This window comes from Ictidomys tridecemlineatus, chromosome Y, assembly GCF_052094955.1.
Source record: "Ictidomys tridecemlineatus isolate mIctTri1 chromosome Y, mIctTri1.hap1, whole genome shotgun sequence".
In the NCBI taxonomy this organism is placed as follows: domain Eukaryota; kingdom Metazoa; phylum Chordata; class Mammalia; order Rodentia; family Sciuridae; genus Ictidomys; species Ictidomys tridecemlineatus.
In genome coordinates, this window is record NC_135494.1 from 5365869 (window position 1) to 5389685 (window position 23817).

At 44.4% G+C, this 23817-nt stretch overlaps 1 protein-coding gene across 2 annotated transcripts in view; it reads right to left on the reverse strand.

The window, feature by feature from the left end:
• The window catches only part of LOC144372000 (G-protein coupled receptor 143-like), a 39419-nt gene extending 15905 nt beyond the window's left edge, over positions 1-23514 (reverse strand). The window contains exons 1-7 of one of the 2 annotated variants that reach the window (XM_078035381.1): positions 23082-23513; positions 18507-18616; positions 17604-17698; positions 7648-7740; positions 4472-4581; positions 2546-2654; positions 1231-1348 (exon numbers count right to left, since the gene is read on the reverse strand). In XM_078035381.1, coding sequence (XP_077891507.1) covers positions 1231-1348; positions 2546-2654; positions 4472-4581; positions 7648-7740; positions 17604-17698; positions 18507-18616; positions 23082-23331 — 885 coding nt within the window. In that variant the 5' untranslated portion in view covers positions 23332-23513. Of the gene's footprint in view, positions 1-1230; positions 1349-2545; positions 2655-4471; positions 4582-7647; positions 7741-17603; positions 17699-18506; positions 18617-23081 lie in introns of both variants that reach the window. The other variant, XM_078035383.1, reaches the window with a different exon arrangement.
• Between the last annotated feature and the right edge of the window lie 303 nt (positions 23515-23817).

A 23817-nucleotide genomic window follows, 5' to 3' on the forward strand; every position in this document is an offset into this window, starting at 1 on the left:
AGTTCTGTATCGCCAAGCGCTGCCTGAAAATAGAGGAAGTGGGGAGAGTGCGAGGGAGAGAAGAGAAAGGATGGGAGGGGGCCAGAGAAAGAGAAGGGGAGGATGAAGAGGACCAGCAGGAGAGGAGAGGAGAAGAAGGGGAAGGAAAGTGGGGGACAGGAAATGCAAGCAAGGAAGGGGATAGAACCAGCCATCTTGGACCTCTGCTGCCCTGTGGCTTTCCACCGGGTGCTGCCAGGTCAGAATTTGATTCAGTCAAGGTTCTTGGGGTAACATTACTCCATAGAGCTAGCCAGAGGAGCCATGTGAAGCTCTCAGCCAAAACACACAGATCAAGAGGGCTTGTGTGGGCTTATGAAAGTCATCTCAAGTGACATTTTTCCAAATTCAGAACAACATAAATAACAATTTTGCATGGCTCAGAGCATACCTCTCTGCCAACAGCTCCTAATACACATGAAATGTGATGAAAACACGGGGGGGGGTGTACAGTATTTTTATACATGTTTTTATGTAATAGTAATTGATATCAATTTTATAGGCTACATTTTCCAGTTAATACAGAGACTTCATAATCATCGTTTTTAACTTCTGAGTCACATTCAACAAGACGAAAGCCAAGGGTTGGGATATAGCTTGGTGGTAGAGTGTATACTGAGCAGATACCAGGCCCTGAGTTTAATCCCTGGCACCCCAATTTTAATTAAAAAGGAAAAAGAAAAAACCAAATAAGAAAGACCATAATTTACTTTGACATTTGGGTTTCCAATAATGCTTTAGAATTTTATATAATGCTGGGCCAGGCATGGTGACATGTGCCTATTATCCCAGCTACTAGGGAGGCTGAGGCAGGAGGATCACAAGTTTGAAATCAGCCTGAAAAACTTAGCAAGACCCTGTCTCAAAATTTGAAAAACAGAAAAGACTGTGGATGTGGCTCAGTGGTACAGTGCTTGCCTAGCATGCACTCTGTAATTGATCCCCAGGATTAACAACAACAACAAAAAAGATGATAAAAGTGCTCTACTACTGAGTTATACCCCTGACTCTCTTTTTAATGATAATCACTACGATGAATGAAACTTTCTCAGAAGTTCACTAAGCCAAATGTAGGTAGTCCAAGAACCTACTTGCCTCATTGTATATTTACATAAACATCATACTTCTCAATGTTCTTTTTTTCCTTCCAATTTTTTTTTCAAGAAGAAACTTAAATCTAGATTAGCTTACCATAATAAACCATGTGGTCTTGGCTGCATCTCTGACACGTTTCAAAGAGCCTGCATTGATATCTGGTTGCATTTCAAGGTAGAATAAAAGGCTTTCATTGATTATATTGGACAACCAACTGTTAAAAAGACAATGGCCCACAGGTGAAGAGAACATGCCACAAAAATTCATTTTAAATGCTAAAGATCAGGGACTGATCTTTGCCACACTGTGTATGTGCCAATTCTAGGTAGAGAGCTGATCACTTGCACAGCAAGCAACTGAACCAGAGCACCAAGAATTTATTTAAGGAAATGTAATTCCTTCTCTCAGTCTAACACAGAGATCCACAAATCCTTCCCATGTTAACACTCAACACCACGTCAACATGTAAGGTATCAAATAACCCAGAATTCAGTCTTGGTTTGAGGAGCAACCTCAAGATTTTAAGATGAAGAATTTACTTTGACATTTCACGCTGAAATTTTTAAATGTTACTCTTGGGGGTCAATGAAGTTTGAAACAGTGATCTAAGTGTATTTTTACTGGGAGGTAATTTCTGCCTCTCCTAGGAGCATGTCCAAACAAATCCCTTCATATCAGGTAGATTATTAACACCACAAGGCTTGCTCTGACTGAGAAACTTATTCACCATATTACAGGGTGTTACCATTCCAATTTTTTTTTTTTTTTTTTTTTTGTGGTGCTGGGGATTGAACCCAGGGCCTTGTACATGCAAAGCTCCAATTTTTTTTTTTGCATTGGTTATAAGTCTATTTTCAAAGCATCCATCTGAAACATTTGGGTAGGATACCAGACATGGAGAATCTCAGCAAAAGAAATTTGCTAACCCTTTCTATCCAGCTTTGACTGAGCTGAATCTTTACACTGGAGATGTGTCCTCACCCCTGTATCGCACACAGGAATTCTGGTGTCAAAAACAAGGCCAATGGGTGCATTTAAAAAGCATGGGGCTGGAGATATAGCTCAGCTGGTAGAATGCTTGCCTCACACGCACATGGCCCAGGGTTAAATCCCTAGCACCACAAACAAACAAACATGACCACCTCCCTCATTTTGGTTAATCCCAGAATCCCAGCAAGGGGTTACGCATAGTTGTTTCAAAATTAAACTCGGAACCTCTTATTCTTGGGGCTTTATGCCTAAATCAAGTAAATATTTTCAGTTTTTGCCACAAATTCAGAATTCCAGACTTGCTCAGAGATGCCCCTTCCAGATGCTTCCCTTAAGAACTCACAGGTCACACATGGAAAAGAAAAATGTCAAGTGGTTTGCAAATCCCATCCCACTGGCAATTAAAAAAAAAAATAGTTACCAAGCGATTAAAACCAGCATTATTTTGAAAAACCGGATCTTGATCACAGCTCCCATTCGCCTCTCGTTCTCTGTGTAAATGCCCTGTCTTCCTTTCAGTAAAGAGGCCACTGTGAAGAGCACAGAGGAATGACATACTTACTAAGTTCATCATTCTTATTTATTTCATAACAAAGAAGGGCATCAAAGCAGGTGTGAGCCCATAAGCAAGGCCAGGAGATCTAAAGCGAAGCAAGTTATTGACGTCACCCTCCCAGCTACCTATGTGAAGTCCTTATAGGATCCAAGGAATATGTATTTTAAATAACTTGAGATTTACTATATGCCCATTCCCTTTAGTCAGCTTCCTCTGATGTTAACATCAAACACAACACAGGATACTTGTCACAACTAAGAAAATAACCCTGATACATTAGGAACTAAACTTCCAATTTTATTGGATTTTACTAGTTCAGGTATTTTTTTTCTTTTTTATAAAATAAGGCACTTATTAATTTAAAATGTTGAAAATTTAACATTTCTTCTTAGAAACAGGTTAGAACACCTACAAAAAAGTTTGGAGAATAATTAAATAGTGCTGGGTGCAGAGGCACAGACCTGAAATCCCAGAGACTCAAGAGGCTGAGGCACGAGGATTCCAAGTTTGAGGCTAGGCTCAGCAACTTACTGAGACACTAAGCAATTTAGTAAGAGTCTGCCTCAAAAAAATATAAAAATAAAAAGGACTGGGGATGTAGTTCAGTGACTAAATGCTTCTGGATTCAATCCCTAGTGCAAAGTGTGTGTGTGTGTGTGTGTGTATTTTTAATTAATGGCTGAAGGTTTAGCTTAGGGGTAGAATACTTGCCTAGCATGTGCTAGGCCCTGGGTTCAGTGGGGGGGGGGGGGAAGAATGGTTAGTGGTCCCTCCCACAAAGACAACCACTGCTACCACTGCAGTATATTTCGTTTTTGTTCTTGTTTTGCAGGACTGATAATTGAACCCAGGGTCTCATGCATCCTAGGTAAGCACTCTACCACTGGACTTCCACCTGTAACCCCCTCAGTGTATTTCTTTACAATGTTTTTTAAGTCATTTTTTTTGTGTTCCATATAAGCAAGTCATTATACAATTTTGAAAAAACTAAATTCTCTTATTTAATGCATTATATTTAAATGCACATAGGAAAAGACTCTTCCAAAGAATAAAAGATGTTATTAAAAAGTTCTATAATCAGGCGCTTCCCCCTTTCGTTAAGGTGGACTCCCTCACTCCAGCTCTGCCCTTGAGAGATCCAAGGCAGCCTGAGTAGGTGGGAACTCTCTCCAGGTCACGCTTTCTTGAGGAGATGACAGGGCTGGAATGCAGGTTCCCAGTCCTGGCCCAGAGTCTCTCTGCTGACTCACTACGTTATGCTTATCTAGTTTTTACCATCCCAAATGACTCACTTCCTGTGCTCCACTTCCTGTTTCCTGCCTGTCTGAGAACTGGCATAGGCCAAGTGCATTATGGGAGTGTCTGGACTAGGCCAAGTGCATTATGGGAGTGTCTGGACCTCTCAGTCCACGCCTCATCCCTTCCCCATCCACTTTAGTCTCCTGCTCCTGTCTCACCTCTGCAGTTTTCCAAGGTCACCTTCAGAGCCTACAAGCATGCCAAGGGCAGACCCAGGGTGAGCTACACACAAAAGTGAAAAATCAGCTAGTCCTGGCCTTAAGCTAACAAACATTGGCAAACATGTAGTGCTCAACTAAGTATGCTTTCTGCTCAGTTTAACTTACTAAACCTGTTCACTGTCTCCAACTGATTCTGCTTATGTCTCTGGAGGATGATGAGTGAGGTCCATTGTCCTGGATCATTCCAGAAGGACAACATGTTATCATCTCAGCCCAAGAGACGGAGCTATACCCCATGGCCTTGTACCCAGAGAACTTCCCTGCTACTTACCTGCTGTCACTGTCTTTTGGAACAAGACAGGGTTAGCTACCAGAACAAGCAGTAGTGGCAGGTACGTGGTGATATAGTGTGGGATGGCATGGTCAAGGCCTCTCTCACACCTGAGGGAGGAACAGCAAATCATTCTTCTTGAAATAAAAGCTTTGGCTGAAATATACCCACTTATCTGCAGGCTGAGATAAGAGGATAAGAACAAAAAAAGAAATGCATAAATCTGCCCAGACTCTAAAGAAATCAGACTCATTTCTCATGTCCAAGAAGAAGCAATAAATTTCTGGAGACTCGGGGAGATTGTTCATGTTTCTGTCCTATAAATAGGAGAGCCTCTGAAGCTTTCCAGTGGGGGCAGCTTTTAAAGATCACTACTGGCCCAGGCATGGTGACTCATGCCTGTAATCCCAGCAACTCAAGAGGCTGGGGCTCAGGGATTGCAAGCTTTGTGAGAACCTAAGCAATTTATGGAGACCCTGTCTCAAAACAAAAAAATAAAAAGGGGTGGGGATATGGTTAAGTGCCCCTGGGTTCGATACTCAGTACAAAACAAACAAACAAACAAACAAACAAAAAACCCTACTGGAAGAGGTAAGAAAGGAAAAGAAATCTGGGATGGTAGATGATTCTTTGCACTAGGTCTCTTCAAAGGGAAAACACACAATTTGGAGACAAAAGCACTAATTAGCTAGTTAGGTTTTGAGTACTTACTACATAATCTCAGCCAATAACATGAAAAAAATCCAGTCCTTGTCCTTGATCTATTCAAATGTATGACCTTCATATGTCAAAGGAAATTCCTTCTCACATTAGGAGTAACAACCAACTCTTCAGTGGTTCTTTTCAGGGAAAAGGACTAGGATTTCTACTGATGAGTCATAAGCAACATGAGTCACCATAGGACATGGTGGTAAGAGGAGGTGGTGAAAGCCATTGACATGTTACCAATAGGGACCATCAACTAAGATACACAGAAAGTCAATGAGAGAAAAATGGCACAGAGGAAATGATAAATGAAGAAAGGGGACAGAGGATGCCTGAGGCCCAATCAGAGAGAGGCAGAAGTGTCCCTGAGCCATGGAAGGTACCATCATAAAAATGAAAATGCTCTTAATACTTAACATTAATATTTGTGTGGTGGTCAAACACCTTACCAGGCTCCACATGGTCTGGACAGACTCTAGGGAAGTATGGGAAGCAGGAGAGGAGTGGGAGTGGCAGATTCCATTGTAAAGATGGAAATCAAGTGGCCAATGAGAGAGTGAGGATGTGGCTACCAGAATGCCAAGAGGTCTGCACTGCAGGATGTGAGGACTAAGAGATGATGATCTCTTAATGATGATTAAGGTGTCACACACCTGTGATCCCAGCCACTCGGGAGGCTGAGGCAGGAGGATTGCAAGTTCAAGGCTAGCCTCAGCAACATAGCAAGATCTTGCCTCAAAATTTAAAAAATGAAAAGGACTGGGGGTATAGCTCAGTAATAAAGAACTCCTGGGTTCCATCCCGGGTACTCCCCGCAGCCCCCTAAAAAAAAAAAAGAGAGAGATAGCCAGTTACAGATTAAGACACTTAGATCAGGTGGCCTCCTGGAGCCCATAGGAGCACCTCAGGGTTCCCTATGAGCCAGCCCTGCAGCAGTGGTGCCCTCAGGCTCCAAGATAATTTTTCTAGAAATCACCAGGGTCCCACAGGTGAAGGCAAGTAAAAGAAACTCCCTTTCCTATTAAGATCCTTCTGTTAGAACAGCTGTGACACTGTGTCTGTCCTTTTGAAGTTCCCCATGAAAAGTGACCATACCAGACTTCCACACATTCTGGACAGACTCTAGGGGAGTCGGGAAGCAGGACAGAGCTAGCTAGCTCTCTGTCAATATCCACAGTTGACAAGGCAACACCAGTTTGAGATGTCTGAGTAGCTGTGAGAAGTCAAAAAAACTGGGGAGGAATGACCAACACCATGAGTCAACACATTTTTTATATAAAGAGAGATAATAAAGCTAGGTGGGGTGGCACATGCCTATAATCCCAGCTACTTGGAGGCTGAGGCTGGCAAGTTTGAGGCTACACTCAGCAATGTGGCAAGACCCTGGCTCAAAAAAGGGCTGGAAATGTAGCTCAGTGGTAGAGTACCCATGGAATCAATCCCCAGTACCACAGGAAAAAAAAAAAATTTCTTTTTCTTCAGTTTCATAGGGCACACCATGGTCTCTTGCAACTACTCAATTCTGATTATATCCGAAAAGCAGTAACAGTTGGAACATAAATAAATGCGTGTGGCTGGGTCCCAGTAAAATTTCATTTCAAATAACCAGCCAGACGTGACTGCACAAACCTGTAATCCCAGTGAACCAGGAGGCTGAGACAGGAGGATGGCAAGTTTGAAGCCAGCCTCCTCAATTTAATGAGAGTCTGTCCCAAAATTTAAAAAAAAAATAAAAAGGGCTGGGAAGGTTGTTCCAGGGATAATGCACTATTGGATTCAATCCCCAGTACCCCAAATTAAAATATAATAAAATGAAAACAGATCAAGGGCCAGTTTTGTCCTAAAGGCTATACTATGATGATCTGTGTATGACCTACACAACCCTAAAATCACAAAAAGACACTGTCCACCTGTTTTCCAGTGGAAGTGAGAGCCTACATCCTTGGTTGGGCTTTGAGACCTTGCAAATGATGGCACTGATGGGATTTTAAATGAAGAAATGCCTGAGACAATTCCAGAACCACATTCCTCTGCATCTGTGTTCAGGGTAGCCAAGAGCATAGGATGGGAGAGGCAGAGAGTCAGCTTCCAGGAGCTGTCCTTGCCTCGGCCACATCACTTCTAACTCATCCTCAGAATGTTAAACTTGCCTGATCTTTCAGTGTTAAAGAAAAGGTGTGAGGAAGCTATGGCAAGATGGAAGGGGCTGTCCCTGCATCTTTCTAGTTACGAGGAGGGGGTATAATCTGCGCATGCACGCTGTATGCTCAGGCACCCACCCACCCAAATGAGAAAGACAGACCCAGGGAAAAGATCTGGGGAGCAAGGATGCAGTGAGCACACCGTCTCTCAGCTAGATGGGTCTGTGAGTGTGGCCTCTCTGGGCCAAGAGGATGGGCTGAGCGCCAAGTCACCCACTGTGTGAGTCAGACCTGTTCATTTTCTATAAGAACTGGGCCACTGAGGCTTACCTGGACACAGAGGGGTAGTACAGCATGACAGCTCCCTCTGCACAGAGCAGGAGGGCCAGGCCCCAGGCCATGATGTGGTACAACATGATGGTGCTAGGAGAGAAGCAGAACAGGGTGGCACTGCTCAGAGGAGGACAAAGGGGCCTGGCAAAGAAACTACCAGACTAGCCACCAGGCCAGCTTCTGAACCAGGAAAGGTAGGAGCAAAACCACCCTCCACAGAGGTGTAGTGCTGCCAAGGGCACCAATGTGTGTGCTTATTTTTCAGTTGAGGTGAAATTGACCTAATATAACATCAACTATTTAAAGAGAACGACCCAGGGACACTTAGGAAATTCACAATGTGGTTCAATTGTTCTAGAACATTTTATCATCCCCAGAAGGGAAGCTCGTACCCATTAGCAGTCACTCCCCATTCTCTCCAGCCCACAGTCCCTGACAGTCACCGATCTGCTTTGCTTTTATGAATCTGGCTGTTGTAGACATGTCACAGCTTCATTTATTTTTATGACTGAATAATATGAATAGACCACATTTTATTTATCCATTCATCCATCAGTGGACATTCTGATTGAATACTGCTACTCCAAACGAACATGCACATAAAACTATTTGAGTTCCTATTTTCAATTCTCTGGGGTTGTATACCTAGAAGAGGAATTGCTGAATTATGTGGTATTTTTGTGTTTATGTTTTTCTTTTTTTTTCCCTTTCCTTCTTTCCCAGTGCATGGGATGGATCCCAGGGCTTGCACATGCCAGCCACGTGCTCTACCATTGAGCTATACGCCCAGCCTCTCTCTGCTTAATTTTATCAGAAACCAGAGTCTCCACATCTTTGTCAACAGTTTTTGTTTTCCACTTTTTTTTTTTAATAGGATCTCACCATTTGCTCTAGCTGGCACCAAACTCTGGGGCTCAAACAGTTCTCCTGCCTCAGACTCCTGAGTAGCTGGAACTACAGATGTACATCACCTTGCCTGGCTTCAAGTTTGGTTGTTGCCATTCTCATGGGAATGGCTGCTATTTTTGAGACTTGACTAAGTAGGCCCCACTCTCCATAAAACCGTAGAATAGGTTCATTCCATCTATAGTACCCTCCAGGGACAGTACTGTTCGGTTCTCATGAGCTCTGGTCTGAATATTTGGATCCCCACAAAATTCCTGTGTGAAATCCTAACCCCAAAGGTGTAGCATTATAAAGTGGAGTCTTTGGAGAACTAATGAAGTCACAAGAGTAGAGACTTTATGGATAGGATTAATGCCTTTTATGAAGGAGGCCCAGGAGCTCCCTGCCCGCTCCAGCATGTGAGGACAGTGAGAAGTGGCCATCTATGGACCAGGAAGAACACGTACCAAACATTGAATCTGCCATACCTTGACCTTGGACTTCCAGCCTCCAGGACTATAAGAAATATTCTGTGTGTGTGTGTGTGTGTGGTGTGTGTGTGTGTGTGTGTGTGTGTGTAGGAATACTGGAGATTGAACCCAGGGGCACTCTATCTCTGAGCTACATCCACAGACCTTTTTATTTTTGAGACAGGGTCTTATCTTAAATTGCCAAAGTTGGCTTCAAACTTATGATTCTCCTGCCTCAGTCTCCTGAGTCACTTGGAGTTATAGATCTGTGCCACCATACCTGGCTTAAGAAATGCATCTACTGTTTATAAGTCACTCAATTTATGGCATTTTGTTATGGTAGCCCACATAGATTGAGACATTATATTGCCCAACCTTCTATTACTATAACAAATATCTGAGATAATGAATTTTTAAAGAAGAAAGATTGCATGGCATGGTGGCTTATGCCTGAAATCTTAGATACTGAAGAGGTGAAGGCAGGAATATCTCAGTTTTGAGGCCAGCCTGGGTGACTTAGCCAGACCCTGTCTCAAAAGTGAAAATAATAAAAAGGCCTAGGAATGTGGCTCAGTGGTAGAGGACCTCTGGGTTCAATGCCCAGTACTGGACCAAAGAAATTAGAGAGAGGTTTTATTTTGGCTCACCGTTTTAGAGTTTTCAGCCTGTGACTGGTTGTGCTTGTTGCTTTGAGCATATCATGGTAGGATCAGGGTAGAGTAAAGCCACTTATTTCTTGGTCAAGAAGCAAAAGAGAGAAAGAGGAAGGTGGTAGGATCCCACTGTCTCCTTCAAGGGCATGACCCCAATGACCTAAAGACCTGCCAGTAGGCCCCACCTCTAAATTTCCACCACCTCCCAATAGCGCCAAGCTGTGGGCCAAGCCTTGGGACACCTGGGCCTTTAGGTGACAATTAAGATCCAAGCTATAACATCCACCATCTCAGGGGCATGGTACACAAGCCTTGTCCCCCCAATCCTCCATCCCCAACAACCTCCCCTCTTATTCACCCTGTACCCCGACTCCAGGGAGAGACCTGAGGTTGTACAGGTCCCCTGAGGTTGTCCCATCCCTGAATCCAAACATCCAGGTGACTACTAATAGCATTTCCTTAGCAAAACCCACTACTCAGAGCCTTGGGTCGCTTTTCCCGGTCATGTGAACAATATAGCCCTCTGTGGCCTGCCCTTGCCACTGTGGTAAAGGCCAGGTGGACCTCAGGCCATGTTGTTCCCTGCCACTTACACTATGGCCCAAGGCAGGCTGGCCATCCCTTTCCTCCACCCACTTTTCCCATCAGACTGACCTTGGCCTGCATGCCCACCTGTCTTGAGGCACTATAAGGGGCACAGTAAGTTTAAGAGTAAGGAGACCCCAGAAATTGACAGCATCCTATTAACAGTGAAACTCAAGAAACACAGCCACTCTTGAATCTTCATTTGACTGCAACTTTTTTTTTGGTACTGGGGATTAAACCCAGGGGTACTTAACCACTGAACCACACCCCAGTCCCTTTTATTGTTTATTTTGAGACAGGGTCTTGCTAAGTTGTTCAGGCTAGCCTCGAACTTAAAATCCTCCTGCCTCAGCCTTCTGCAATGGAATATTCTTTAGAGAACAGGAATGGCCAGTAATAGCATAAGCTTCATATACTCTTAAGCTGTATGATGAATATCAGGTATGTGCAAAGGGAAGGTCCACTTAAAAGGAATGAGGTGCTGATATCTGCTACAATATCAATGAACTTTGCAGACATTGTATCAAGTGAAATAAGCCAGACACAAAAAGGCCACACAGTGCCTGATTCCCTTTATGTGGGGAATGATGGATAATGGGTACAGAGTTTCTTATGGTGGTGGTAGAAATTTTCTGGAATTAGTAGTTGTACTGATTGATGTATTATTTTGTGAATGTCTTAAAAGCCACTGACCTAGGGGCTGGGGCTGTAGCTCAGTGGCAGAGCGCTTGCCTTGCATGCATGAGGTCCTGGGTTCAATCCTCAGCATCACACAAAAATAAATAAAATAAAGGCATTCTGTCTATCTGCAACTACAAAAAGAGAAAAAGAAAAAGAAAAGCCACTGACCTGCACATTTTTAAAGGATGATTATTTTGGTATGACTATTACATGTCAATTAAAAGAGTATCATGGAGATTGGGCTTGTGTCTCAGTGTAGAGTGCTCGCCTAGCATGTGAGAGGCACTGGGTTTGATCCTCAGCACCACATAAAAATAAATAAAGGTATTTTGTCCATCTACAACTAAAAAATATTTTTTAAAAAAGAGTATCTTGGAGTTTCATCAAGATGATGTCTCACTCAACATTCACTGGCTAAGTGTTCTCTGAGTGTCTAGAGAGGCACAGAAATGCTAAGAATGAAACAAAGTTTCTCCACAGCCCTGACGGGGAAGCTAGGCACAGAGGCTGGGATGCAGAAGAGTTTACATAAAATGAAGGTTGGACCCAAGAGACAAAACTATGTTTATAAGTTAAGGTGCCAACACTTATGTTAGCTGGGGCAGAGGTCCTCAAAAATATCTCTATCCTAATCTCCAGCATCTATGATCGTGTTGCTATATATGGCAAGATACTTTGCAGATGTGATTAAATGAAGGACTTTTGAGATGGGAAGATTATCCTAGATCTAGGCGTCCTGGATAAATAACCACATGAATCCATAAAGGCAGAGAATCTTGGGCTAGGGATGCAGCTCAGCAGTAGAGTACTTGCTAGCATGTGTGAGGCCTTGGGTTCCATCCCCAGGACCATAGGAAGAAAAAAAAGCAGATAATCTTTACCAGCTGCAAAGAACTAGAGAGATGGGAGTTTAGAGTCTTACCCACCATTACTGGCTTTGAAGATGGCAGAAGTGGCCACAGGCTAAGGAAGTGGGGCCAAAGACTAAGGAAGCTGGGAGGCCAGAGTGACTGGAGCAGAGACAGTGAATGAGAGAATGGACAGAGGGTGTCCACAGGACTGTGTCAGTTTTATTCTAGGTATGATAAGAATCCACCAGAAGATTCTTTTCATTTTTTCTAAAAATATATGTATTGCTTACAAGATAAAACTTTAAAAGTGGAATCTTAGAGGCAAGATGTTGCTCAGTGGTAGCAGGCATGAGACAGAGTTTCATTCCCAGCATTGCCAAAAAAAAGAAAAAAAGTTGAACATGGAAAACAAAACAAGACTCAGTAAAGAATGGAGGGTAGTTTTGGGAAAAAAATTATCCAATCCCTGTGATCTAAAGTTTCTGGGGGAGATGATAGAAAGTGAGGTCAAGGGACTATTCTTGGTTGTGTCTGGTTTCTCTTTACTGAATCTCAGACCTGTGACTGAGTCCAACTGGATCTGGAGCAAGCCTGACCTGAATCTGTGGTTCCCCAGATGATGGACATGAATGCCTTGGCTCCCACTCAGCTGGGCTGGCCCCCTTATCTCAACATTGTGAGACCAATGCCTCGTCCAATAAACAAGGACTTCTCTTCCCACCCTTCTTGAAGGAATTCCTAATATCCAAGAAGACAGGCTGATGCTCAGCCCAGACCAGGAAGGGTATGTGTCCAGCAATTGGTGGTATTAGATATTCCACGAGCATGAGGCTCCCTTTCTTGTCCCACCTCTGCACTCCCCATTCCCTGCATGGTTAGCATTCTTGGACAATCTCTATCATTCACCTTTGTACTTCAACTCACCCCACCCTGTTCCCCCAGAGGATTTGAGGCTGTGGCCATCCAGATGCTGTGGGGTAGGCTTCAGTTTGTGTCTTCTCTCTGAGGGGATGGGGAGGGCAGCGTACCCATCAGTCGGGTACACTGGCAGTCCCTCTTAACGCTATTGGGTGCCTGGTAAATAGCATCCCCCATTTCAGTGGAATTTTCACTCTAAAGATCAGCTGTGTAGACGAAGGGAGTGGTGCTCAGAGATCAGAATGGGAAATGATGCCCTTCTCCAAAGAGATGAGGAGGGAGGGAAACAGAGGCGGCTCACAAAGGGAATGAACTCTGGGAAGAGAGAAAACATTTTGTAGCCAGCTGTCTGGGAGGCCATAAGGAAATGACTCCTTCATAGTTTGCCTCCCACATCGTAACCAGTTCCTGCAGCCGCCCTCCCCTGGCCTCACTGGGAGCATGTGGGGGTGTATCTCAGCAGTGCAGGTTTTGTCTCTGGCTCTCGGGAGATTTAGCGAGCCCATAGAGACAGCAGCTCTCTGAAAGGGCTGGATTAGTGGATGCAGAATTTCTTCATTCCAGACCCTCTTCTTGGCTGGACAGTGCTGATGGCATCTTCAGAGTGGGGAGTGGGTCTCTGGTCAGACTAAGGAAGTCCAAGGTCAGAGGACATGGAAGACTGGTAAATGACTCTTGCCCATCCTGCAAGACAGCAGTCAGGTCTGGCCAGCAGGTGCAGGTGGCTCCCACATTAATGGCTGATGCCACTGAAACACACCCCAGAGTGTGAGTGCCCAACCCAGGGGAGCCCAGGAGCAGCCGGGTCACAGCTGAAGACCCTTGCTCTCTTATCCAACCACTGAATTGTTCCAAGTCCAGGCGAGTGTAAATCCTCCTTGGCCATTCTTTCATATCACTCTTTTATTTTCTTAGAGCAAGTAGAGACTTCAGTTCATGGCCATTTCCAAGATCGCAAGTACCACACTGTCTGTTAGTATTTAAAACTGGTATGTTGCACACCTGCAGCCAGAATTAGCCACTTAAATTTTGACTTGAAATCTGTCTTAATGATGTTTCTGAGGATTAGAATTAAAAGAACTCCCCAGCCAAAGAAAACAGCTACATAAGACAGGATCTCCAAGGCAAAGGGCCATACCTGCAAAGTTTGGCCCCTGCCCTGGAATTCATCAGGATACCCCCCGGCCGACCAGCTGCAGTCTCCTAATAGCCATCTTCAGGACCAACTCTACCTGCTGCCCTGGAAAACAAGCTGGCTCTTAAAATGGAGCTACCGAAGCTTTGGAACCCAAACCCTCAGCCCTGGTGAAGTCCATCTAGCAGAGTCCCCTGGGCCATCTCCCACCAGGCATCAGGTGAGGCTTTGTGTAAGGGCTACGGAGCACCTCTTACTTATCTGTTGTGTGCCCTGCTCCTGACTGATTAGGGAGCTCATTTCACTCCCGACCATCAGTCATCTGAGGACTGGAAACCTGCCCTTGCTCTTGCCCTTGGAAGGCATAGTGTTTCATGTTCTGGGATGTTCACCTTCTGTGTAGGACGGGTCCTTGGAAGCCTAACCAGCATCCAGAGTCCTGCCTTCTTGAACACTGAGTTCCAAGATGAATTTCTAAACACATGCCTGTGCCAAGGAGGGCTTCTTGATTACCCGCCCTGAGAGTCCAGACAGTTCTCACACTGTTCCTTCTAACCCAGTCCTGTGACCCCCACCTGCCCTACCAGGGGTGGGGTGAAGTAATGCACCCTCTAATGACAGTGGAGGGCATGCTCTTCACCCGGCTTCCTTCCAGAACTCCCAGGCTCCTCTGATCTCTGTTACTGGCTGTCAGTGAGACCTTCAGTTGTGTCATAGCTCTGACTCCCCAAAATTGATGAGAGAGGCTCTCAGACAGGAACACAGCAATTGTACCAATTTTAGGGATTAGGCCTACTCCTGCTGCTAGTTGCCTATAGGTACCCATTCTCCCTCTTTTTCTTATAACATAACCCAGAAGTTAGCCAGAGGAGCAGCATAGTAGGCTAACAGACTATTTCCTATGTCCTCTAGCAACTAAGCACAACCAAGAAACTAATTCTGGCTAATACTATGCAAGTGGCATTGTGTGAAACTCCTTTTAAAGCTGGCTTGGGAGAAAACAGGCCCCTTCTGTTCATTGATACACTTAGTTTGTTGGGGTCAATCCCCAGCACTAAAAACACACTAAATGGATCAACAAAATGTAGTATATATACACACACTGGAATATTATTCAGTTATGAAAAGGAATTATCTTAGTCATTTCTGGCTGTCATGATAGAATACCAGAGGCTGGGTGGCTTATAAAAAACAGACATTGAATGCTCATAGCTCTGGAGACTGCAGCCCAAGGTTTACATGTGGCAGACACAGAGTCTACTGAGGGCTGCTTCCTGGTTCAGAGATGACACCTTCTCACTGGGTCCTCACATGGTGGAAGAGGCTGGGAGCTCTCGGGGTCTCTTATAAGGACACTCAATCCATTCGTGAGCCTCCACCTTCATGACCTCATTGCCTCCCATGGCTCTGCTTCCTAACACCATTAGCTAGGGATGAGAATTTCAAAATAAAACTTGTTGGATGGGGAGGACATAAGACTCAGACCACAACAGGAATGAAGTGCTAATACATACTACAACATAGATAAACCTTCAATATGTTATGCTGAACTTAAGAGATCATATAGGAAATGTCCTATATTGCATTATTTCATTGATCTACAATGGCCAGAACAGGCATATCCATAGAGTCTAAAAATTTTGGTTGCCAGGGTGGAGGAAGGTGGGGAGAGATTGGGGAATGACTAATAAATGGTACAGGGATTGGGGGAGATGATTACAAAGTTGTAAAGTGGATGATATCAATGGTGCCCAGTGGTATACAACTGTGATCCCAGCTATTCTGGAAGCTGAGGCAGGGGACTCACAAGTTTAATGCCAGCCTGAGCAACTTGGTGAGACCCTGTCTCAAAATAATAAAATAGGGTTGGAGTATATAGCTAAGTGGTAGAGCACCTCTGGGTTCAATCCCCAGTATTACTAAAAAAAAAAAAAAAATCTATCGACATACTGAAACTACTTGATTTTACTGTTAAATGCGTGGCTTTAGGGGCTGGGGTTGTAGTTCAGTGGCAGAGCACTTGCCTAGAATGTGTGAGGCACTGGGTTCTATTCTCAGCATCACATATAAATAAATAAACAAACAAATAAATAAAGGTCCATTGACAACTAAAAAATATTTTTAAAAACATGTAACTTTATAAACCCATTTTTAAAAAAGACAAAAAGCAAAAGCAAGCAAGGACTTTCTGATTGAAACAGACCAGGAACTGGGCGGGGGAGGGAATAAATGTCTCCTGGACTTAAGAGCTAGGAGACCTGGACACTTGCCCCGCTTGGCCACGTCCAATGTCTCTTAGTCAATTAGGTTCTGGATGTTGCTGTATGGTCAACATCCCAATGACAGTAACAGCTCAGACCCACTGAGCTCCCACCATGTGCCAGGCTCTACTCTAATCCATTTACATGTGTGATTGATGTTACGCTTTCCAGTGATCTTATGCAGTGGGTACCAGTTACACAGTGAGTGCCTGAGCAGGAGCTCAAACCTACTTATGCCCAAGGCACCAACCTCTGTGTGAGTCCTTGCCAGACAAACACCTCCAGCCCCAGCCCTCATCTGTTCCACTTTTAATATAAGATGTCAATATATACAGAAGTAGTTCTTCATACAGTCTTTGATGTATAGTGAAAAATTGTCATACCTGGGCACAGTGGCACACTGCTGTAATCCCAGCAACTCGGGAGGATGAAGCAGGAAGATCACAAGTTCAAGGCCAGCTTCAGTAATTTAGGCCCTAAGCAACTTAATGAGGTCCTAAATAACTCAGCAAGACCCTATCTCAAAATATAAAAATGGCTGGGCATATAGTTCAGTGGTAAAGCACTCCTGGGTTTAAGTCCCAGTACCAAAACAAAATTAAAAGAAAATTTTAAAAATTTGTCTAAATTCAGCAGGGCACAGAGACACACACCTATAATCCCTGCCTCTTGGGGAGGTAGGAGGAAGGCAAGTTCAAGGCTAGCCTGGGAATTTTAAGAAACTTAGCAAGACCCTATCTCAAAATAAATAGGCTGAGGGTATAGCTCAGTAGAAATCCCCTGGTTCACTATCCAGTACCTCCCCACACACAACTTGTTTATAGTCATACCAGTTTTTTTCTTTCTCTTCATTTTTAATGCGTCCAGTTCCAAATATTTGATTTCTTTTTTGTTTTTGTTTTCTTTTGGTGCTGGGGATTAAACCCAGGGCCTTGCACAAGAGTGTGATCTACCATCAATCATCCCCTCCTCTATCCCTCAAATATTTAATTTCTTGAGTTACTTATTGTCAAGATTTTAAAAACCTCAGCGTTTTAGGTGGTTTTTTGTTTGTTTTTTGCATTTCTGGGGACTGAACCATGAGTACATGTTAGGCAAGCACTCTACCATTAAGCCACGTTCCCAGCCCTGAAAACTTCAATATTTTGAATTGGCTTCTGGCCTGAGAATGAGCCGCCATAGATGCTTCTGGGTGGGGGAGCCAGCTGCCAGACTGACAGACAGTGTCTGCAACCCACCTTTGAATACTCAATGGCATCTCCTAATATTGCTCATAAAACACAACCAGGTTGGGCTGGGGATGTGGCTCAAGCGGTAGCGGGCTCACCTGGTATGCGTGCAGCCCGGGTTCAATCCTCAGCACCACATACCAACAAAGATGTTGTGTCCGCCAAGAACTAAAAAATAAATATTAAAAAAAATTCTCTCTCTCTCTCTGTCTCTCTCCTCTCTCACTCTCTCTTTAAAAAAAAAAAAAAAACACAACCAGGCAGACCTCTGTGCCCAGTGAATACCTCAGTCCTGCCGATCTCCTTATCACAAGATAGGCGTCAACCGCGTAGCAGAAGAGCCACCAGAAACAGGCACTGTACAACAGCTGGATCCACATCTGTAAACAGCAAGAACCCAGCATCAAAGATTCTGGAAACACACGAGGCCTCCAGTCCCTCTGGGAAATGAGATGGCAGATGTGGGCTTCTTCTGACATCAAGGAGAAGCCCACGTGAGCTCACGGTCACATGTAGACAGTCTCTAGAACAGGGGTGGGCTGTGGCCCAAGAAGGACTTGTGCATCTGTGCTCTGCTTAGCAGGATCTGACTAAGGAGCCCCACCCGACCTCGCATTTGGTATGCTTGTAGGCATGAAAGATCGATGGGGGCTTTGAAGTAGAAGCTCTTTGTGGGCACGTGGCACTTGGAAAGTCCCTTGGAGGAGAAGGGGTGAGGAAGAGGCTGGAGGTATTAACTGCAGCAGGGAGGTCTGCGCCTCCCTGCTGTGGGCTGAGAGGAGGCCTCACGGAGGTGCAGTTAGGAAGCCCTGGAAGGCAGGGAGGAAAAGAAAAAAAAGGAACTGGGAATTCCGCTCCAGACCCAGTGATTCAATATCTACATTTGCTTAATTTAAGCCCTTCTTGTGAGCATCAATAAAATGAGGTGCGCCAAGCATAGTGTGTTTTGTGTGTGTGTGTGGGGGGCTACTTATTTATTTAATGATTTATGGATATAAGCCCTGGAGAGTTTGTGACAATACAGCGCTGGCCAGGCCCCACCCCAGGCTTCCTCATCTGTAGATTGGTGCACAGCCTGAGAATCTGCATTCCTCACAGGCTCCCAGAGGTTGCTGCTGCTCACTTTGGGGACCACAGCGCAACAGGCACAGAGGTGGGGAGGAGAGCACGCAGAGAGGGGGCACTTACCGCGCTCCCAACACAGAAAGCAGCAGGCCAGATGTCTGTTCCATTGCCATCAGAGATGTTTTCAACGAAATCTGGGAATCCCAGCCACACTGCCGACCGAAGGATGATCCCTAATAGAGAAGTAGATAAGGGGCTGTGGCTTAGCGGTAGAGCGCTCGTCTAGCTCGTGCGAGGCCCTGAGTTCGATCCTCAGCACCACATGAAAATATACAAATAAAATAAAGGTCTTGTGTCCAACTACAACTAAAAAATAAATATTAGAAAAAGAGAGAAGTAGATGACTCTAAGGCATCTGACTCTAATTCACATCTAAAGCTGACTAGTTACTTTGTAAAAATGACAGCTAGTAACACATATGAGAGAAACAGGAAGAGAGCAAGAGAGTGAGTAGGAAAGAGGAAGGGAAGGAGAGAAGGAGGAGAAAGAAAGGAAAGAAGGAAGAAAGGGAGAGAAAAGAAGGAAGGAAGGAGGGAGAGGGAAAAACACGTTCACGTGTTCAGAAAAAAGGGAGGAGAAGGAGGAGGAGAAAATGAAGAGGAAGAGGAGGAGGAGGAATGGGAAGGGGAAGGAAGAAGAACTGTTATTCAGAAAACCCATCTTATATTGGCAAAGCGATCGCAGGCACTTCCATTTCAATTGAAAGCAACATCAGCCACAAGCTTGTCCTCCAATTTTTTGTTTGCTTGTTGACTTGGCATTACAAAGTGTTTATGTAAATAGCAATCTGTATTTCTTAGCTATATTTTTAATGTTCATGTCAATTATTCCTTACGTAGAGAATTATTTACAAAGCACAATTCTGAAGCTTAAATGTATAATTCCTTCATTCTTTTGAAAACTACATGTAAAATTTTCAAAAATTAGATCTCAGTACTTTGCTTTGGACATTTATTATCTGTGAGTTTTCCTTGCTGGTAGGCTCAAATATTTAACATTCTTCAATTAGCACACACACACTTATGGTGTACATTACAGCTCTTTGCAAAGTAATGCAATGCCCTTTGTTTAAATGTATCCTGTTATGATTTAGGTATAAGTATCCCACAAAAGTCATGTGTGAGAGAGTATAAGAAAATGTAAAGGTGAAATAACCTAATATAACCTAATCAGGGCATTAATCCCCTGATATGGATGACCTGGGTGGTGACTGTAGGCAGGTAGGGTATGACTGGAGGAGGTGGATCACTGGGGTGTGCCTTTGGGGTTTCTATTTTGTCTGTGATGAAGGAAGTCTCTCTCTCTCTTTCTCCTTCCTGGTGCCAAGTCCTGAGCAGCCTTCCTCTGCCATACTCTTCTGCCATGATGATGTCTCACTTCCTGATGTCTCACCTCAGGCCCCAAAGAATGGGGTCAGCCATCTATGGACTAAGACCTCTGAAACCATGAGCCTCAAAATAAACTTTTCCTCCTCTTAAGCTGTTCTTTTTTTTTTAATTTTTTAATATTTATTTACTTTTTAGTTTTTGGCGGACACAACATCTTTGTTTGTATGTGGTGCTGAGGATCGAACCCGGGCCGCACGCATGCCAGGCGAGCACACTACCACTTGAGCCACATCCCCAGCCCTCTTAAGCTGTTCTTGTCAGGTCTTTTGGTCATAGCAATGAAAAGCCTACTAGTACACCACTGAATACATAGGTACTTGTAACACAACTAAGCATACATGTGCTATTTATTATGCTATTAAAGGAGATCTATGAACACTAGAAAGCTTAACCTACACCTTCCCACTATCTAGCCACTGCTAACAACAACAAAAACCAAACAAACAAAAAAACACCTTTTCTGTATAGTGCTTTATAATTTAGTGCTTTGAGCTCAGTGTAAGCCCTATGAGGTAGGCATTCGTTTTACTCATTTTCAGAGGGAGCACAGTCACCTGGCCTTCTCCTAACTTCTGCTCATTTTCCTACAACATCTTCCACCTCCCTCTTTAAAGGACACGGTGTTCTTCCACCAACTCTGAAAATATATTTGGTTATATCTTTATTTCCAGATATTCAAGTAACAGAAATAAACTACTATTAAGATCTCTTCCTAAAAAATGACTTAGTGGAATCAGGAAGAAAACAAATGTTTCATTGAATAATCCTGCACCAAAATGATGTTATCCCTAATAAGAAAAATTCCTTTCCTGTCTTATTCTTCAAGTCTGAGAAAATGACTTGAGGTTACATAATATTTATTTAAAATCAAGGTTTGGAGAGTCTTCAATCATGTTTTTGTCACTCTGGGCAAAAGGACAGAACAGAAATGGGTCCTGGGATACACAACACCTGTGTCCAGGTACCAGCTCAAAGTAGGGTACACCAGGCAGTTAATACAGGCTTCATAGGCTTTGCCTCAAGATAAACATTGCAAAAAAAAAAAAAAGTTCCAACAAGGTCAACACCATCAAGTAATTACAAAGTGTGGGCAGAATTTGAGTGTTTACTTGAACAAACCCACCATAAAATAACATTTATGGGACAACTGAACTAACACTGGCAACATTAAGAAATTGCTTTTAATTATTTTAAATTGATAATAACACCAGGGTTAAATATGCTTAAAATTCTTATGTTTAGCTGAGCCCAGTAGTACACACCAGTAATCTCAGTGACTCAGGGGTTTGAGGCAGAAGGATCACAAATTTGAGGTCAGCCTGGGCAACTTATCGAGACTCTATATCAAATAACATTTTTAAAAAGGGCTGGATTTTGTTTATTTGTATGAGACAGACCTTGCTAAACTGTTCAGGCTGGCCTTAAATTTCCAAGTCTCCTGTCTCAATCTCCCAGGCATGCACCGCTATACCAGCAACCTGTTTTAAAAACCCCAATCAGCATTTAGTTTTGTTTTTTGGTGGTACTAAGGATTGAAGATTAAATTTAGGGGCAACCTACCACTGAGCTACATCCCCAGTCCTTTTGATTTTGAGACAAGTTCTCACTAATTGCTCAGGCTGGCCTCAAATTTGTGGTTATTCAGCTTCAGCCTCCCCGGTTGCTGGGATTATAGGCAAGGGTCACTATGCCCAACCCTAGCAGCATTTTTCCTCTTGCGGCTTCTCATCTAATCAGGGCTGTGCTGAAACCCACACTCTGGTAGCCCTCCCTTGACAGTGGATTAGAGAGGAGATGATGCTAGGAATGCTGGGACCCAAAATTACCTCCCAGAAATAAAGGACTCTTTTTGTGAACCAAATGAGAGAGAGACAGAGAGAGAGAGAGAGAGAGAGAGAGAGAGAGAGAGAGAGAGAGAGAGCTTTTTAAGTGAAAACTAAGAAAAAGTTACTAAATAAGACCATAAAGGAATTGCCAGTAGAATTGCTTTGTATTTCTTGAAAAAAGTTTTAAAAGTAGAGAGGGAAAGGCTAGGGATGTAGCTCAGGAATACAGCATTTGCTTAGCATGTGCAAGGCCCTGAGTTTAATCCCCAGGACCACAAAAATAAACAAATAAATAGAGTTCTTATGTTTTAGTGCTCTATACTCAAATCTGAATGGATGAAATGACATGAAGTTTGAAATGTGGTTCAAATTAAGCCAGTAAGAAGGGAGAAGGGCAAGTACAGGGAGTTGGTGGAGAGTACATGAGGATGCATGATGGTTGTTTATATGTCATATCTACATTGATGTATGTTGGGAACTTTCCAACAAAAAGTTAAACAAAATGGCAAAACTCAACTTTAGAGTTCTATAAAATGTATCATGCTATAGTTTAAAGCAGATTCTATAAAATGTGTCATGTTTAAAGCAAAATTTGGCAAAATTGTTCCTTTGAGGGCTGATAGTAACCATATTTGGCTTTGTGGTGATACTTTCTCTGCCCAATATTCCGCCGTGTTCTGGTAGGGCAGATCTGGTCCTAGATGAGGTGAAATGCAGAGCCTAGCCGTGTTCTGTAAAACTTTATTTATGGACACTAACATTTAAATTCATGTATATTCACATGTCAGCAAATCTGCTTCGATTTAAAAAATCATTTTAAAATGTAAAACCGGTCCTTGGTGGGGGAGGAAGAGTTACAGAAAACGCTCAGCAGAAGGGGTTTGCTCTGCAGCCTGCACTTGACACACCTGGGTAAAAATCAAACCTGGGGCAGCCCAAGGGTGTTGCACAGTTGTAGGGCCTGCCTGAGGCTCTTGGTTCATCCCAGCACTGCAAAAGGAAGGGTTCAGGTAAAAAAATAAATAACGCACAAAAGAAGATGTGGTATAAAGTCGGTACAAAATAGCAAGGTGCGCACGCCCACCCATGGTCTCTGCTGGATGCACCCTTATTTTCCAGACTTTCCTTTACAACACTGTCCGAGGTTTTTCTAATAAGATCGCAATAACAAACACAGTGAACGCTTTTCAAAATTGAAGCAATGATCCTTAGACCTGAACTTTTCCCTCTTGCTTTGCAGAATCCCCTAGTCGTCCAGAGTAGTTCCTGGAATCAAAAGGCCTCCAGCTCCCGGCTTGGTGCTAGAAGCGCTCAGACGCGCGAGCCCTGGCACCGGCCGGGCACGGAGCAGATTTCCGTCGCGGGGCCACCGCGCACCCTCCACCCAGCACTAAGTGTGTCCCAGCGGTGGGCCGCGCCCTTACCTAGGCAGCCGAGGACGTCGCAAGCAGCAGCGGCCTTCAGGATGCGGGCCGAGGCAGGCGGGGAGGTGGAAGGGGCCCCGGGCCCGGCGGGTGGGCGCCGGGGCAGCATCTGCAGGAGGCCGAGCACCAGGCGGAGCCCGCCGCTGCCCAGGCACACCGCATGGAACGCCCGCGGCTGGAAGCTCAGCACGAGTTGCGTGGCAGCGTCCCGAGTGGGACAACAGAAGGTCCCCAAGCGCGGGGAGGCCATGGGCCGGCTCCGGGATGCGGCTCGGGTCTGCCAGGACCCCGCTGGCCGGCCTAGGTCATGTGCCGGGCTGGCTGAGGGAGGGGGACATCATGTGCCCTGGGCCTCTCCCCCACCTAACCGCCCCCGGTGCTTGCAGAAAAGGCGCCAGGGTTGGTGGGGGCTGTGCGCCCTCTGCAAAGACCACGAGGACTCACGAGGGTGAGGCTTGATCTGCAGGAGGAGGGGCAGGGGAGAAGAACCAGAGATAGGGGACGTCAGCTTTTCCCCTTCCCCAGCCCTTCCCCGTGGTTTAATTCTCCAGAATTTACAGCCTCAAATCTACCATGGCGTCTTGGCTGGTCTTGCTAGAAAACTGTGCCTCGGGAGACAGACAGCCGCTGTTTGGACTCTGAGATTCTGATATTGATGTCTTTGAGGCCCCACGCATGTATGCATCAACTGTGGCTCATGTCTATAAAACCATCTCTCTCAAGTAACGATGTGGTT